We start from the raw sequence: 18,728 nt of genomic DNA, 5'->3' as shown, positions 1-18,728 counted from the left end.
CTTTAGCAACACACTTATTTCCCTGATAATAAATGACAAGAAAAAGGGGAAACAATATTATCAAGTGAACTTTCATGAAGGTCATTTACCACAATCAAATGGTATGGATTTAAAAGGAAGAACACGTCTCACCCGGGACATCATCCCTAGAGGCTTCCGGTTCCTCCACCTTGCAGGAGATTCACTGACTGGATCTGCTCTCTGGCTACTTTCACACTAGCGTCGGTATGGGGCCATCGCCTTGCGTCGGCCCGACATACAGACGCAAACTGCCAAAAAATTAACAACAAGGGCAGCGGATGCAGTTTTACAATGCATCCACTGCCCCATTGTAAGGTCCAGGGAGGAGGGGGCGGAGTTCCGGCCACACATGTGTGGTTGGAAATGGTGGACTCGATGCACAAAAGAACGTTACATGTAACTTTTTTTGTGCCGATGGTGCGCCAAAACACGACACATCCATCACACGATGGATGAGACGTGTGGCGATACATCGCAATGCGTCACTAATGAAAGTCTATGGAGAAAAAAAAGCATCCTGCGGGCAACTTTGCAGGATGCGTTTTTACTCCAAAACAACGCATTGCGACGTACGTCAAAAAACGCTAGTGTGAAAGTAGCCTTACCTTTATACTGGCTCCTGTGCTCCCTGACATTTTTGGGTCATGTGGCTCCTGCCCCTGACGTGACTCCTGGTGTTGTCACCTTCACACGCCCCCCCTCTGCCAGGGAGCACCCCCCCCCCACATCATCCACATACCCTCCAGTGTCTCTTTCCGATGCGGTAGCCCTCTGGGCATGAGTCACGTCACTGGGAGCCTTCAGCCTTTTTCTTCTTCACTGGTAAGCCTGTACCATGTTCCCCCATCAAGGATAGGAAACCAACTAATGCATGTGAGAGGTGCCGTCCTTTTGGCCTGTAGTTTTCCAGTCCTTGGTGGGTGGATCCCCTCTCTCGTGGTGCAGTCATGAGTGTTCAATAACATAGGAATTCTATCCGAACTTCACCAAGCAGTCAGTAAGTGATACATTGTTGGAATCAGACTCTCCCCTCCCAGCCTTATGCTGCCCTCATATTACGGAGCAAATACCTGCAGACACAGATTCCCTTTAAGCAAAGAAGCCACTTACATTACTTGGTGTGGCACTTAACTGCAATCAGCAATTTGTCTGCTGATCGGTGGTTGTTTAATTGCCCATTTATGCAGGTAGACTGCACTGCCATTGTGCACTGATAGATCTGTAAAGAGGTAATTCAGTGCACATTGGCTACCATTGTTTTCAGCAGCATGAGACCCATTTATACAGGATGATGAGCTGCCAAGATTTTTGTTTTTAAGCACTCTTAAAAATTTTAGTCTGACAAACAAGCGCTTTGCTCTTTCATCAAGCGATTGGTAGCCGGTTTAAACAGAAAAATCATCAGTGTAATTGAACCTTAAACGATGGTTTTCACACGTAACTGTAGAAAGTTTTTTGTAATAAATATTGAAATCAGATTGATCATAAACCTTTGTTTTCCAGGATTTATAGAATGGTTGTCAACATCTTGATCGAAAGATGTAAAGATATCATCCAGACATCCATTGTCTCCAAATGCCCCCCATTCCATATTAATACACATTAGACCATCATCTCCATCAAGAAGCTCCACATTTTTCATTTCTTCCATATAACAAGCATTAGTGCCAGTTCCTGTAAAATATAGGATATGCAGATTAGACCAATATATAATGTAACTTGTAATTCAATATTACTGCAACAATCTTCTAGATAGGACAAGAAATCTGAAAATGATTAATGAAAAGAATAAATCCTTCAGTCTACATGTCCACGTCCTGGCTTCCCCATTTCTAGTTATATCAGAATGGAACAACTTTTTTTGCTTGCACGCATGGTAGAAATAGTTTGGGTTGCCAGCCGTCAATGAGGAGTCCGTAAGCAGAGGTGGCGGGGTGACAAGGATAAAGAAGCAGACAAAAGGTTTTGACTTAAAACACATGATAGCAAGGATTTAAAGGTGATCTGCAAGCTACACATTTCAAACAGTTTCTGCGGCCTTTTTCAAAGTTCAGAGCTTTTGAAAAAAGACAGTATTTGAAACACGTAGCTTGCAGATCACCTTTAAATCCTTGCCATCATGTTTTTTTTATTTTTGAAGAATAAAGCTTTTTTTTTCCTTTTGAGAAGCTGAATTCACCCCTTCATCAGATACCTTTATGTGTGGCCACACATTTCCGCTCTTCCATATGCCATCAGCAGTCCAGGTGAGCTGGTTTATTTCCTCTATGGACATTTTTTTTTTCTGAAGTTGGCCTTGGCCCTTTATTTTCAATTATGGGAAATCTTATCGTTACAGGATATCAAGTCATTCATAATTTTATGTTCCCAAATTTGTGGGAACAGTTGCAACAGGCCCTTTTCTGTTCCAACATGACTGGCCCCAAATCAAAAAGCAATGTCCATCAAGACATTGTTGAGAGCGTTTTCTATGGAAGATCTTGAATGGCCCACACAGAACTTTGCCCTCAGCCCTATCGAAACTTTTAGGATGAACTTGAACATGGATTGAGAGCCAGACCCTCTTGTCCAAAATCAATGTCTGACCTCATAAATGCTCTTTTGGATTAAAATGGGTAAAAATTCTGTGAGAAAAATAAAAAAAACCTTCTCATTAGATAATCATAAAAGCCCCTGAAGGTGTAATGTGTAGGTGTTCTTCTAGTATCTTACCTACTATTAAGCCTACTTCACAGGCTGGATCATCATATCCACAGGACATCATTGTTCCCACAGTATCATTCACAAGTGCAATAACATAGAAGTCAGAGTTCTGAAAAATATAGATCACACAATCACCAAGGGGGTAGGGGGTAGGGGGAGGAACCTGAACATGACGGGATGCATTCAAACTGCTATTACCTGTTTCCGAAATGCAGCCTCTCTGAGTAGCCCTACCACATCCTCTCCCACACATCCTGAAGCGCTGAAACCCTTTGTCCAAGTAATGAGGATGCCCTATTTAAGCAAGAAAAAATAAGTATACAAGTGTACTTGGTTTAGAAACAGATGTTTTTTCAAAATTTCTTTTTACTATCTTACCTGATCTAGACTGTTCTGCTTACAAGGAAAGGAGAATGTAAAACCCAAGGGCAATCTTTTCCCTTGAAGATTATTCTCTTTTTGAAATTCTGTGATGCAATTCACAATATGATCGAAGAGCTGAGAAGAGAGGAAAAGGGAAAATAATTAGTTTGAAAGAAAACTCAAGATCTGCAAATTTACAGTCCCATACTTGTTAATGCATTATATTTCTAGTGGTGCAGATGAAAAGATTGAGGTCAGGTTTTACCTCCCTGGACAGAAAGATCTTATGTATGATCATTTATCCAATTTCCCATCACCAGTTCCCAAACAAAAGGATTGCAAGCATCTAATATAAGGCTATGTTCACACATTCTCCTTCAGGTTTTAGCACATAAAAAAACAAAACGCAGTAAAAACAATGGGTGAAAAACACACAAAAAAAGTTGAAATGAAAGTGACATGTTCTATTCTTCAAAAACCAAGCAAAGCGCAAAGTACTGAGGACAAAAAAAAACTTGTGTGAACATACCTTTGGAAGCACTTAAAGTCCTTTTAGGGTAACATTTTTAACATCTCAAAAAAGGTCATGTCCACGCATGTTAAGATTTGGATTTTGGTCTCTGCATCCTATACATATCAACATTGGTTTCTGAATTTGTTTGCACGTTATAGGAAAAAATTAGTAAAGTTCAAGTTTTGGACAGAAATACCAAAAATTAGACCAATGAATGCAATGGAGACTAATGCTCTATGTAGATCTGTTGCACACTCAGAAGTAAAAATTCACATTTTAATCCAAAATTTCTAATGAAGATATTCAAGGTGGTTTTTATCCAGATGTGTGAACATGCTCCAATATACACATATAATACTGTTCTGCCGCCAAAATAAAAATTCTGACTTTGTGCATTTAACCAAGTATAGGGTGGCAGATAGACCAGGGCAATGATAACTAGGCCTCATGCGATATCATTATATTTGCATTGCCTTGAACCAGCTGGCTCAGATTACCAAAGTGGATGACAAACCATGGTCCTGAGACTCTTCTTAGGGCTTGCACCCATCACAGTGAAAAAAAAAAAAAAAGGTTCTGATTTTGGTCCAGAAAAGTAGAGCTAGGGTCATGCGATTTTCACGACCGTACAATCTGAGTTTTCGCACCTAGCATCCGATTTACATCTGAATATAATGCATTTTCAACAGAAGCTTTTACATAGAGCAATTCTCTATGTCATTTAGACAATTTTCAAAGGGGATATTCTTCAAAACACACATTTATAAAAATATTTTTACACCGCCTTGGTACAGTAAAATCACAGCAGGGCCCGACAGAATAAGACAAAGATTACATACAGTATACGCACAAAATACAAAGGCTGTCTGTCACATACAAAGTTAGAACAGTGTGTGTGCAAGCTTGCTGTACATGTATTGAATATATTTTTCTGAAAAAATATCATGGACTCCTGCATAGTTTTCCAAACCAGCAGAGGGAAAGCAGACAGCTGGGGGCTGATGTTTTTAGTCTAGGAAGGGGGTAATATGCATGGAGCTTTCCAGGCTATTAATACCAGCTCACATCTGTATACTAAGCCTTTACTGGTTATTTAAAATGGGGGACCCCACCTAAAAAGAGGACGTAGGGTCCCCCTATAATTCTCTATTTATTCTATTTGGTAAGGTCACATTGTGATTTTACTGTAAGCGCCTGCTGAATTATTGGCTTTTCATAGGGCATGAGTGTGTAAAAGTCGGACAGCATTTGCATGGTCCGAGTGTCGTGCGATTTTTTTCTTAATCACACCCATTGACTTGTATTGGCGAGTCTTGTCCAATATACGTGGAAAATCGCAGCATGCTGCGATTTTTGTTTTCTCAGTCCGATTTCAGCTCAGGGGAATAAAATCTGCAGATGAGCTGTAACTCAGATTGCACTCTGACCAGTGTTAATCAGATTTTTTTTATTTTTTTTTTTTTTTTAAATCGGATTTCACTCATCTGTTTTTCCTCGCAGATGAGAACAAGCCCTTACTACTTTGTAGCGATTAATAAACTCAATTTAGGTTATTACATCTGGCAGGTTATCATGAGCAGCAGGTCATAAATAATCAACCGCACCTCTTCTCCAGTTCCTTGGATTTTTTCAGTCGGCAATTCAAAAGTTTTGCTTTTCATTTGTACTCCTCCCTCATTCTTTATGCCCACGTGGGTATACAAAACACGGAAGTTTGTTCCTCCCAAGTCGAGAGCTAGAAACTCTCCTCGCTCTATAAAAGGGTTAAAAATGTCCCAAGTTTTACAGTTTGCATTATTTTGCTATATGGATGTAGAAGATATTTAGTTTATTAGTTACCCGTTCCATTTGGAGTAGCTCTCACAAATGTGGGAAGCATCTTGACAATAGCTTCAGGTTGCATACATTTTTGAAGACCAATTTCCATTTCATTTCGCATGCGTTTTTGAATCTCTTTTAGTTTTGCCTGGGTCATAATAAAGGGTTCTAGGATTTTATCAATTAATTGTCTTTGGTCAGCAAGACGTTGTGCTACAGCTGTTACAATTGCTGTGCCTTTTCCACTTCCGTCTTCAGACACTAGAAACTTAATTTGGCAGCCTGGCGCCAACTCCTTCAGAGCCTCATTGAGATGTTCACCAAACCTGAAATAAAATAACAAAGGTCATCCTTGGATTGTATCAACTACAGTGTTTAGCATCACGAAGAACGTGGCCAACGTAAAAGTTAGGCCTTTCCTACACAGCAGTTTTTGAAGGCAGAAGCAGAAGTGCAATCAACACAATGAGAAAAAAAAAAAGTGTTTAAAACATTTTGGGTTACCAATTAAATACCTGATCAAAAATGGCCCAAGACATTAGCTCCCATACTGTAAAAAAAAAAAAAAAAAAAAAAAAAAATCACCCTTATACTGTATGATAGCCCCTTCGGTAGTCCATACACTTTGATGGCCTCCCACAATAGCCCCCACACTTTATAATGAACCCCACGGAAGTTGCAACACTTGACGGTACCTCACAGAAGCCTCCAAACTGTATAATGACTCCTACATGAGCTGTCATGCTATAAAACTGAGCAATATGCAGAGATACGGTGTTCTGCCTGTACACTGTACTTACAGCTTAGTTCCAGCTGCTGCAGGTGTCTGATCCCCCATCAATTGACCCCTTTAAGTGCATTCTCCACTACTGAGCTGTGATTAATGTGAGAATATTTTTTAAAAGGGACAAGGAACAAAGAGAAATTGTAAATGGTGCATTATTAAATGGACTAAAGTCAGAAGTGAGGTCCCCAATAATCTATGTTAGGACCAATTATAATCTCTTTATTAATGACCTTGAAAATGAGATTAATAATAAAGTGTCAGTCTTTGCTGATGGCATACAACTTTGTAAGCTGCATCTGGAATATGTGATTCAGTTTGGGCTCCACATAATAAAAAGCATAATGGAAAGTTAGAGTGACTTAGTTCAAAGGTGGGCAACTTGATTAAGACACAAGATGAATGGTCTCTTCTATAAAAAGAGATTAGAAAAGAGAATGTTTAGAACCAGCCAAGATTGAGGCCATAGCCAAATGGCCCACCCCATGCACTAAAACCCAGGTCATGGCATTTCTAGGTACAGCAGGGTATTACAGGAAATTTGTTGCCAATTATAGCAGCGTAGCCAAGCCCCTCACTGATCTGACCTGTAAGAACCAACCCCGCCAGGTAACCTGGACCCCAGAGAGTGAGGAAGCCTTCCGCCAACTAAAGGACGCCCTCACCAATACTCCTGTATTGGCCGCACCCGATCCAACTAAACGTTTCCTTGTTCACACAGACGCTTCTATGTTTAGATTGGGGGCAGTACTGAGCCAAGTCGGGCTGGATGGCCAAGAACACCCGGTAGCTTACCCGAGTCGGAAACTACTGCCCCGTGAAGTAAGCTATGCGGCCATCGAGAAGGAGTGCCTGCCGGTAGTATGGGCACTCAAAAAGTTGCAACCATATTTGTATGGACGACAGTTTTCCCTCCTAACGGACCATAATCCCCTAGTCTGGCTTAATCGGGTCTTCGGAGACAACACCAGATTGCTGAGGTGGAGTTTAGCCCTACAACCTCTGGACTTCGCCATCCACTACAGACCCGGCAAACAAAACGGTAACGCCGATGGACTAAGTCGACAAACGGAACTTGTACCAACCCCATAAACTTCGGTCATCCCCAAACTGATCTGTTAAGGATCAGACTGTGTATGCTGATCGCGTCGCTGAAAAGGGGAGCCGTGTTACGTGTTACGGAACCACTCAGCACCCAGAATATGTTGTGCAGTTATATGTATGTATAATAGGTTCCATGTGAGATGCATGTCCCTAATGCAACAGCCCACAGGCTGTGCCCCTGGGCAGAGGGGGATACGCTATTCCCCTTTTGTCCGCCCTCTGCCTTTGTAATTCCCACAGTAAATATCGTCAAGCTCCGGCCACCTGCGGCTATTGTAATGTATGTCTGGCCTGCCGCTTTTCTATTGGCCTGCCCTCTGTATCTGTGTGATATATTCTGTGTCCTGTAAGTAAAGTGTTGTCAGACTGGAAATACGTGGAGAAGCAGTGATCTTTTATATGCGCCCATGTAACCAAGCAATTCCAGCCAGCGTCCTTCATTCAGACTCCAGCCAAAGCAGAGTGGACATCCTGAAACACGGGGTGGTACTGAAAGAGGTACCCCAGCTTGGTAGACCCCGTTACACTTCCCATCCAGTAAGTGATTGCAGCAATAATCAACTGATTGCATTTCTATAGCATATGCAAAGTAAACAACTGGAACCCCCACTTTTAGTGAGAAACCAAACATATACGCCAGTACTGTACTTTCTTTTTTCGGTCTAAAATTCAGTAGCGGATTTCATCTGTTACAGAGTAACCCATGCCGTATTTTTCTGCTTCCTCGCACACTCCACAATGGCCACCACAACTGGCCTTGCGCCACTACACTGTGCCAATTAATTTTATACAAACTTTTTCACAGAATAGAAGAATCCATCTCATGAGTACAACCCTATAACTCAATATTCCTTGGTGGTAACTGAGATTGCCCTCTCATGCAAAGTAAAATAAAAATAAAGCGCTCTCTCATACGTATTTACTCAACTGGTCTTTTTAATGAGAACAACTACGGTACTTTGCCATTTTAAGTAGCCCACACTAGTTGCCTCTGTCTGCCCCAATCTATTACAAATTCCAAATGTTTTAAAAGATTTTCTTCTAATCTTTTCCTATCACACAATAAATTGTGTTACTAATTTATTCTGTGATGGATGAATACAATAAAAAAAAAAATGTAGGCTTGTGCCTGTACAGTAGTACAAGCACAAGTCTACATTTTTTTTTACTCAGCCATCACAGAATAAATTAGGATAAGGAGAAAAGAAGGTTGCAATCGACATGGGGCTATAAAGTCACGTATGCCCTGCAAATACAATTTGTTGTGCCAGCCTGCATTCATTCAGACTTATAACTGTATCCACAAAGGCCAAGACAATAGCTTGCCTTGTACCAAGTGGTTTAAATTCCGTTTTTTGTTTGTTTGTTTTTTTTGGACAGTAGATAAGTGACTAAATGCCGTTCAATAATGAAGTTATGGTATTATACTAAAGAACATAATGTCTGACAAACATTTTACTATCTTACTTTGGGTTTGTCTTGTAAACAGAACCATCCACTCCAACAGTGATGCGTCCCAGTGGGTCATGATGATTATTCTTAATGCGGCTGGCAACTGCAGCAAGGCCAGCAGCACACAGCATTGCAGATCTCATGCTCACAGCACTACATACATTCTTCACCAAGGCACAGTCTTGTTCAGTTGGATTTAATCCCAAGGAAACCAAGAGAGCTTTCGCTTTTCCCAGACCGGAGCAGTCACTGCACAAAATTTAAAACATTAATTCTAAATGTTCATGTAAAATTTAAAGAGAAAATATTTGTGAAATATTGAATATTGGAATAATGACAACTCCCTGATAAGCTTAAGGTATGTGCACACAGCGTCTTAGATGTCAGCATACATGCTGACTTTTGAAGCAGGAGGCTCTTCAGGAAAACTGTGCTTTTACTTGAAGGTTTTTCGACATGTGAGCGCATTTTGCAGCCGTTTCGCTGCCAGCAATTTACTTTAAAATTCATGTCTTAAAAGAGAGCGACTTCCAAACAGAAGTGGGCAGAGGAATGGACTGCTCACTTCTTTGAACGACTTCAAAAGCCTTATGTTAAAAAATTAAAAAAAAAGACAACATATGCATAGCAAGTCGTTTTTACAGATTTTGCAGTGTATGTGTTAATTCCTTTGGAGGGCTTTTTTATGCTCTTTCCAGGCAAGTTCCTAGCGGAATCTCTCTGAAAAAGACATCATGTGTACATATTATGATTTTCAGGGGGTAGGGGTTTTGTTTCTTTTTTAAATGCTTTTCTGATGAACCAAAAATAAGAAGTCTTCGTTACTTACCAGTAACGGTATTTTTCGGAGCCCATGACAACACCAGGTGAGAAGGGTTGTGCCCTTCAGGGACAGGAAACCTACAGACATAAGAGAGCGGCACCTCTCCCATTCATCAGTTGAATTACAGAGCACGAGAGGATCTCCCATGGTTAGTGGCTGTAATATACAATACACCTAATACCCGATTTCACACTCGTGAATAATTAGAAGCGGAATAAGTGCTCAACCACACATGAAGGGAGGGAATATAAAAAGGTGCTGTCATGGGCTCTGAAAAATACTGTTACCGGTATGTAACAAACTTTATTCGGTCTCCCATGACAGCACCACAAAAGAATTACAGAGCGGTAAGGATTTAAGGAGGAACTACAACCTGAAACACCCTTATCCCAAATGTGAGATTGGAGGAGGCACCCATATCCAACCTATAAGGTTTATAAAAAAGGTGGAAAGAGAAGACCATGTGACTGCCTTGCATATTTGTTCAATTGAGATCTCTGATCTTTCTGCCCAGGAGGATGCCGTGGCTCGAGTGAAATGAGCCTTCAGACCCTATGGTGCTAAAGTACTTTGACACCCTAAGACCCTTTCTTGCTCTCTGGAAGGACACAAATAAGGAATTATCCTTCTCCCAAGGACAAGTGACAGAAAAGTACTCTTAACAGGCACCTACTGACATCTAGAGTATGAGGTTTCATCTCCTTCTGGCTTTTAGGATTGGGAAGGAAGGAAGGAAGGACTATTTCCTGCAACCTATGGAATTTGGAGGCTACTTTTGGCAAGTAAGATTGATCTGGTTTAAGCATAACCCTGTCCTTTCTGTGCCAAAAGGAGGAAATCATGACAATCCTTGCCCTGTCTTCTCTGATCTTCCTCACTACTAGAGGCAATAGGGCTAAGGGGGGGAGGGGGGGAGGCATAAGCTAGGTTTATATTCTACCTTATTAGGAAGGCATCTACCATCAGTGGTTTTTCTCTGGGGTTGAGAGAACAGAACTGCTTCACTTTTCTGTTCTTCCTGGATAACTTCACATCTGCACACAAGCTGGTAGAAGATGGAATCTTTCAGTATCCACTCTCCATGCCCGAGTAGGTTGTGGCTTAAAAAGTCTGCTGCAATTTTGTCTTTTCCTTTTATGTGCAGAGCCGTCAGTGAAAGAAAATATTCCTCCACTACTTGAAACAGTAGCTCCACCACTTCCATTAATGGTCTGGACAGAGTTCCCCCTTGGTGGTTGATGTAGGCTGCTGCAACCTGTTTGTCGGAGAAGATCCTGACATGATGACCCTGTAGGAATATAAGAAGCCTTCTTACAGCTAGCTCCACTGCCATTAGCTCCTGATAGTTCTTCAAATCTGAAGTTCTTCCCACATTCCCTAGATTATCACCTTACCCAGATGCGCCCTCCATCCTGTAGATCTAGCATCCATAGTGACAACACAAGATATGTAATTTTCCCAGGGAACCCCCTGGACAGATTATCACGGTCTAACCACCACATTAGTAAATGTAGAGAAGAAAAGGACAAGGTCCGTAGTCCCTGCAGGTACCCCAAAGTGATCTGTCATTAAACAAAATGTCCCATTGCAAGGTTCTGGTATGAAATTGAGCCCACCGGATCGCTGGGATGCAAAAGGTTAGCGACCCCAACAGGGACATCACCTTCCTGAGGGACATAGTGGGACTGTTTAACACTTATCACCTGGTGTTCAAGGTTAACTAGTTTACCAGGCGGTAGACTACATTCCTGAATCTCTGAGTCTAGAACAAGCCCCAAGAACTCCTGCACCCTTAAGGGCTCTAGTCGAGATTTCTTAATATTCAGCAGCCACTCAAGTGGCAATTATTTCCCTTACTTCATCTGACCTGCCTACGATAAGAAAATCGTTCAGGTAGGGAAAAATCAAGGCATTGGTTTCACGCAGATGACCCATGACTTCAGCTACCACCTTCGTGAAGAATTGAGAGGTCACAGCAAGGCCAAAGGGGAAAGCTCTTAACTGGAAAAGCCTAGTAGTGCCCTCTCTGACTACCACCACCCTGAGGGACCGCTAATGCTCTGCGTGAATAGGAACATGATAGCATGCATCCTTTAGATCTAACTCCGCCATAAAAAAAACGTTTTTAAAAGGTTAGCTTTATTGCTGATCTAATTGACTTTATTTTAAAAGGGGTGTACTACCAAGAAAAGATTTAGAGCCTTAAGGTTATTAATAGTCCTAAAGGAGCCATCTGGCTTCCAAATCAGAAAAAGGGAGGGTGGGAGGGAGTAAAACCCTTTGCCCCTTTCTGGCCCAGGAACCTCCACCAGGACTGCTTTACACCACAGCTCCAGTAGCTTGGCCTCCAGTGCTTGCTGTTCCGAGGGGGATGAACGGGAACAGGTTGTCATAAACCTGTCCAGTGCAATCGAAGAAAACTTACTTAAGCCCAAATGTTATTAGGTTATGAACCCAGTCACTATTAGTTATTCCTGACCATACCGAGTAGAAGGCCAACAGCCTTCCCCCTAGCAGGGCAGGAAGTCATTTGGGTGGCTTCTTACGCTCCCATGAGGAGTACCCAAACATGAACCCCGTACTTTTTCTTTTTCTCTCATCCCACTTGGCCCGGTCCCTGGAAGGTTTTCCATGATTAAACCTCCTCCTACTAAAGGGACACCTGTAAGAGGGAGCCGACAGACTGGGAAGTCTTTTCAGCATCAACTGCCTTTTCCAGAAGCTCATCCAGGACTGGTCCAAAGAGGTAATTTCCCCCTCATGGAATAGAACTAAATCTAGACCTGACCTGAATATCCCTGGGACAGCACTTCAGCCATAACAATCTCTGAGCAGCATTTGAGAGGCCCACTGCTTTTGCTGCCAACATGACAGAATCCACAAAGGTATCTGATAAGAACTCCACAGCACCCTGTATCATTGATAATGAGCTTAGAATAGATCTCTCGAGGCGCCTTCCTCCAGTTGAGTCTCTAGTTGATTTAACCAGATCCTATACCTGGTCGTACATGTAGATGCCACAGCTAGCCTCAGAGCTCCTGCTGATATCTCCCATGACCCCTTTAAGGAAAATGTCCTCCTTTTTATCCAGAGGGTCTTTTACAAGGTCCCCAGGTCCTCAAATGGCAACAAGGATTTCTTTAACACTTTGGCTACTAGCGCATGGAATTTTGGGGCTTTATCCCTGGAACTTGATACTGTGTCGTCAAAAGGGTACCTCCTTTTACATGCTGGGGGAAGGGAACCTTTGTGGTCTCTTCCACTCCCGGCATGCCAGAGAGTGGATCTTATCATTCAAGGAGAAAGACCTGTGCTTTCTCTGGTCTAGCCCCCCAAACATGACATCCTGAACAGATCGGTCAGGCTTTGACTCTATTATCCCCATATTGCTCCTGACCACCTTCACCAATTTGTCCACCCGGTCTACTGTATGGGGAAACAGAAAACAGAAATGGCCAGAGTCATCTTCCTTGGAGGCTGCTGACTCGTCCACGCTACTGGAGCTCCTGTGGCTGGACCTCTCTGCAGAATCCATACTCGCTTTCATGGCTACTTCTCACACTCTCACAGGGTCACGGGGCTTTTGACCAAGCCGCTACTGCTGCAGATGTTGCTGCTGCTGTGCAGGGTGAACCTGCTCCAGTTACTCACAAGACTCCATCCTCTTGAACAAAGATTAGGCCCAGAAGCAAGGAGGTCTGTGCTGGTGCCCTTTTTAAACTCTGGCCATCCTGGTACTTGGCATCAACTTCCTCCCCTAGAGTTCCCCCACCATGCCCCCAGACACGACGTGACCCCCATGAGCACCCCGCCTCCTCCGCAGACCCGTGACCAGTCATGCCGACGGACCTGGATGCTCCGGCCACAGCATAGAGACCGCCCCGGATGCGTCACCACGGCACACACTGGCCACGACATCCAGCTTGCCTAGGACTCATCACCAGGCCTCGCCCCCTTGATGTGGAACCATGGCGTCTCCAGCCGCGTCACCAGGGTCTGCAGACCACGTCCATCAGGGCCCACCCAGGACACGTAACCAGACCAGCCCCCCAGCTGGCATCTGGGATTGCCCTGGACGAATCACATGACATGCACCTTCGGTGACCCCAGATGCACCCACAGCCATAAAGGCTGGATGCTCCAGGGCGCACCACGCCAGAGACCGTGTCGGCCAGCTCCAGGAGTATATACTTACCTGTCTTCTGGCACTGACCTTCTGGAACTGGTAATTCTCCGGACACCGCTACGCTCACTATCGTGCGGTCCACCCAGGGACCCCGAAGCAACCAAAGCAGGGGACCCCCACTGCCTCAACTGACTGGCTGGGCATGGGAATCCGACGATTCTTCTCACAGGTATGTCTGACGAGGTTCCCAGTAAGGGACAGGAAACAAACTGATGCATGGGAGAGGTGCCACCCTTTTATGTCTGTAGGATTCCTGTCCCTGAAGGGCAGATCCCCTCTCTCGTGGTGCTCACATGTGAGACCGAATAAATAAAAGTTTCACAGCAAATAAATGAGATCTCTAAAAAAAAAAAAATATTGCGTTTTAACTGTGGTGATTTTTGCGTAAAAAAATCTGAAAGTATATTCTTTCAGAATTTTTACTCCACTTTTTCCTCTGCTGAGAGAGTTAGCTAAGCGAAAAATGCTTTGGCAATTTACATTGTGGTTTTCTGGCTATACCTGGCAGTTTTTAAGCAGAAATAAAACGCAACAAGAACTCTACATATAAAATACTTTACTATAATTCACAATATCTGGCTTTGAGAATTATATGTGAATGTTGAAATGCATGTAAAAAAAAAAAAAAAAAAAAAAAAAACTTACTTGTCAATGTCTGACACATCTTGGGTGTGTATTGCTTCTTTTGTAAGTAGTTGTGGTGTTGTCGTGCCGCCAAATAGTAGACCTCTATTGGCCAGTTTAATAACTATCAAACGCACAATTTCTCCCATGTACAATCCACTAATCATCTTATCGAACCTGCATTCGAACAAGAGTAAATAATATAAATTGCATTTTATAATATTGTGTCAATTAGTTCACCTTTCAAACACTACTTGCTGTTGATTAATGGAAACAGGTTTACACAATTAGTTCCATACAAATTAATAATACAATGCAAGTGAATCGGGTCTTCAAAAAGCCCATTCACATATTACAACAAAACAAGACAAAAAAAAACCACAACACACGAAAATGAGTATGCAACAGATTTCAAATCTGCAGCAGTCTCATTCCTTTAATTGCGGATTTCACCCCAGCAAGGAAGTTAAGTGAAATTCGGAATAAAAAAAAAACAAAGAAAAAAAAAAAAAAACACAAGCATATTTTGTTTCGTGTCTGTTGCAGTTTGGCAATAAATTTGTGTTTTAACTGTGCTTATTAAATTTTGACATAAGGATTAAACAGAGGGAAGGGGAAGGATTGGGAAAATCAGGGAAAGGGAAGGAAAGTGAGTTAAAATTTAGAGAACTCAAAATATAGTGACCGTATTTTCTGGTGTATAAGATGACTGGGCGTATAAGACGACCTAACTTTTCCATATAAAATATGGAGTTTGGGATTCACCCGCCGTATAAGACGGGGGTCATCTTATACGCCCAGTCATCTAAGGGCAGTCTCACACTTCCAGATAATTCCGGTACCGGGAAAAAAAAAAAAAAAAAAATAAAAATAAAAATAAAAATCGGTACCGGAATTATCCGTGTCCGTGTGCCCGTGCGTTTCTGTGGCACATCAGTGTGGCACACGTGTGCCGCCCATGTGCCCACTGGGTACCACACGCACCGTGCTGGGTACCACACGCACCAGCATCTGGTGCTGAAGCCGCCATTCATATCTTCCCTGCAGCAGCGTTTGCTGTAGAGAAGATATGAATATTCCTTTTTTTTTTAGTTTCTCGTGTTTAAAATAAAAGGTCCATGTGCCCAAACCCCTCCCACCCCCTGTGCACCCCCCCCCCCCCCGCTGTTCTTAAAATACTCACCCGGCTCCCTCGCTGGCTGGCGCTGCTTCCTGTCCTGGCCGCATCTTCTACTGTATGAGCGGTCATATGGGGCCGCTCATTTACTGTGATGAATATGCGGCTCCACCCCTATGGGAGGTGGAGCCGCATATTCATAACTAATCGGCGGCCCCACGTGACCACTCATACAGTAGAAGGTGCGGCCAGGACAGGAAGCAGCGCCAGCGAGCTGGGTGAGTATTTTAAGAACAGCGGGCGGGCGCACAGGGGGTGGGAGGGGGGTGGGCACATGGAGCTTTATTTTAAACACGAGAAACTAAAAAAAAAAGGAATATTCATATCTTCTCTACAGCAAACGCTGCTGCAGGGAAAATATGAATGGCGGCTTCAGCACCAGTGGGGGGGGGGGGACAGCGCTTACTGTAGCGCTGTCTCCTGCACGGCACACGAACTGCACACGGACAGCATCCGTGTGCGGTACGTGTTTTACACGGACCCATTGACTTTAATGGGTCCGTGTAATCCGTGCGCTCCCACGAACACTGACATGTCTCCGTGTTTGGCACACGGAGACACGGTCCCCAAAAAAAATCTATGACATCTGCACAGATGCATTGATTTTAATGTGTCTACGTGTGTCAGTGGCTCCGGTACATGAGGAAACTGTCACCTCACGTACCGGAGCCACTGACGTGTGAAACCGGCCTTATACGGCGTGGGCGGTGCGGATGGTTCCCAGGGTCTGGAGGAGAAGAGACTCCTTCAGGCCCTGGGATCCATAGTCACATGACCGGGACGTTATCGAAGGTCCTTCGCTCAATGCATCCTTAGGAACGGAGGCCGCCGCTTGCAATGCTGAGAGCCGCGGGCCATCGGAGGGCAAGTATATCCCATATTTTTTTTTTTTTTATTCTTTTTTTTTACATGAATATGGATCCCAGAGCCTGAAGGAGAGTCTCCTCTCTTCCAGATCCTGGGAACCATACAGGACTGCTCCCTGCACACGCCGTACCCGGCGTCTAAGACGACCCCCGACTTTTGAGATGATTTTCAGGGTTTAAAAAGTCATCTCATACGCCGGAAAATACGGTACATATAAAAATCAAAAACAAACAATACAATAATCAAGATGTATATGATGAACAAACATTATAGTATAACCAATGTCAGTTTACGTAGGAACAAACTATGAAAAAATATAACATGAAATATTTCAGCCACACCAACCACATATTAAAGTATACAATGGGGAATTGAGGAATTTAAAACTTATCATGAGAGAGCAAAAATGGGATTACAATTTGGGAAATGTTAATTTCCATTGCTCCCATTTTCTAGAATATTTTGCAAGACAATTATTGCAAAACGTAAATCCATAAAACTATGCAAGTACATTTTGTCCATTATATCAGAGAATTTAGGAACTTCTGGTTTCTTAAAAAAAAAAAAAAAAAAAAAAAAAACCATTACGGTGAGTATTCCGGGTTGATATGAGAGAGTCCATCTGACCAAGATTTTTGGCGCTAAATTTGTGAACAAATCTACAGTGGAAAATTTTCTGAAAAGTGTGAAGAAAGCCTTAACCCCTTTCTGACATGTGACGTACTATCCCGACGAGGTGGTGTGGGCCCGTATGACGACCGACCGGATAGTAGTACGTCACATGCGATCGGCCGCGCTCACGGGGGGAGCACGGCCGATCGCGGCCGGGTGTCTGCTGACTATCGCAGCTGACATCCGGCACTATGTGCCAGGAGCGGTCACGGACCACCCCGGCACATTAACCCCCGGCACACTACGATCAAACATGATCGCAGTGTTCCGGCGGTATAGGGAAGCATCGTGCAGGGAGGGAGCTCCCTGCTTGCTTCCCCGAGACCCCCGGAGCAACGCGATGTGATCGCGTTGCTACGAGGGTCTCTTACATCCTCCTCCCTGCATCAGGCCCGGATCCAAAATGGCTGTGGGGCTGCATCCGGCTCCTGCAGGGAGGTGACTTACCAGCGCCTGCTCAGAGCAAGCGCTGGTAAGCCTGCAGGAGTGATCTGACACAGTGGACAGCAAAGTGCCTGATCAGCGATCTTACACTATAACATGATGCGCCCCCCCCGCCCCCCGGACAATGTTATAGTGTAAAAAAAATATTCACATGTGTAAAAAAATCGCCGCGTCCGTCCCGACCTATAAAACTGTCCCACTAGTTAACCCTTTCAGTAATCACCGTAGAAAAAAAAAAAAGAGGCAAAAAACAATGCTTTATCATCATACCGCCAAACAAAAAGTGGAATTACACGCGATCAAAAAGATGGGTATAAATAACCATGGTACCGCTGAAAACGTCATCTTGTCCCGCAAAAAAAGAGCCGCCATACAGCGTCAAAGAAAAAATAAAAAAAAAAAGTTATAGTCCTCAGAATACAGCGATGCAAAAATAATTATTTGTTTTTATCGTATAAAAGCACCAAAACATAAAAAAAGATATAAATGAGGTATCGCTGTAATCGTACTGACCCAAAGAATAAAACTGCTTTATCCATTTTTCCAAACGCGGAACAGTATAAACGCCTCCCCCAAAAGAAATTCATGAATAGCTGGTTTTTGGTAATTCTCCCGCACAAAAATCGGAATAAAAGCTATCAAAAAATGTCACGTGCCCGAAAATGTTACTAATAAAAAAAAAATCAACTCGTCCCGCAAAAAACAAGACCTCACATGACTCTGTGGACCAAAATATGGAAAAATTATAGCTCTTAAAATGTGGTAATGCAAAAAATATTTTTTGCAATAAAAACAGTCTTTCAGTGTGTGACGGCTGCCAATCAAAAAAATCCGCTAAAAAACCCGCTATAAAAGTAAATCAACCCCCCTTCATCACCCCCTTAGTTAGGGAAAAAATAAAAAAAATGTATTTATTTCCATTTTCCCATTAGGCTTAGGGCTAGGGTTAGGGTTGGGGCTAAAGTTAGGGTTAGGGTTACATTTACGGTTGGGAATAGGGTTGGGATTAGGGTTAGGGGTGTGTCAGGGTTAGAGGTGTGGTTAGGGTTACTGTTGGGAATAGGGTTGGGAGTGTGTTTGGATTAGGGTTTCAGTTATAATTGGGGGATTTCCACTGTTTAGGCACATGAGGGGCTCTCCAAATGCGACATGACGTCTGATCTCAATTCCAGCTAA

General features: G+C 43.1%; 1 protein-coding gene across 1 annotated transcript in view; it reads right to left on the bottom strand.

The window, feature by feature from the left end:
- The window catches only part of HK3 (hexokinase 3), a 156,545-nt gene that overhangs the window by 12,479 nt on the left and 125,338 nt on the right, over positions 1 to 18,728 (bottom strand). Inside the window, exons 9-16 of the mRNA XM_069764182.1 lie at positions 14,414 to 14,569; positions 8,775 to 9,008; positions 5,441 to 5,745; positions 5,206 to 5,354; positions 3,103 to 3,222; positions 2,923 to 3,018; positions 2,734 to 2,833; positions 1,512 to 1,695 (exon numbers count right to left, since the gene is read on the bottom strand). Of these exons, the coding sequence (XP_069620283.1) occupies positions 1,512 to 1,695; positions 2,734 to 2,833; positions 2,923 to 3,018; positions 3,103 to 3,222; positions 5,206 to 5,354; positions 5,441 to 5,745; positions 8,775 to 9,008; positions 14,414 to 14,569 (1,344 nt within the window). The remainder of the gene's footprint in view (positions 1 to 1,511; positions 1,696 to 2,733; positions 2,834 to 2,922; positions 3,019 to 3,102; positions 3,223 to 5,205; positions 5,355 to 5,440; positions 5,746 to 8,774; positions 9,009 to 14,413; positions 14,570 to 18,728) is intronic.

The sequence above is a fragment of the Ranitomeya imitator genome, chromosome 4, assembly GCF_032444005.1.
Source record: "Ranitomeya imitator isolate aRanImi1 chromosome 4, aRanImi1.pri, whole genome shotgun sequence".
NCBI classification, from domain to species: domain Eukaryota; kingdom Metazoa; phylum Chordata; class Amphibia; order Anura; family Dendrobatidae; genus Ranitomeya; species Ranitomeya imitator.
Note: the sequence above shows the minus strand (reverse complement) of the source record. Positions and strands in the feature narration are given on the sequence as shown.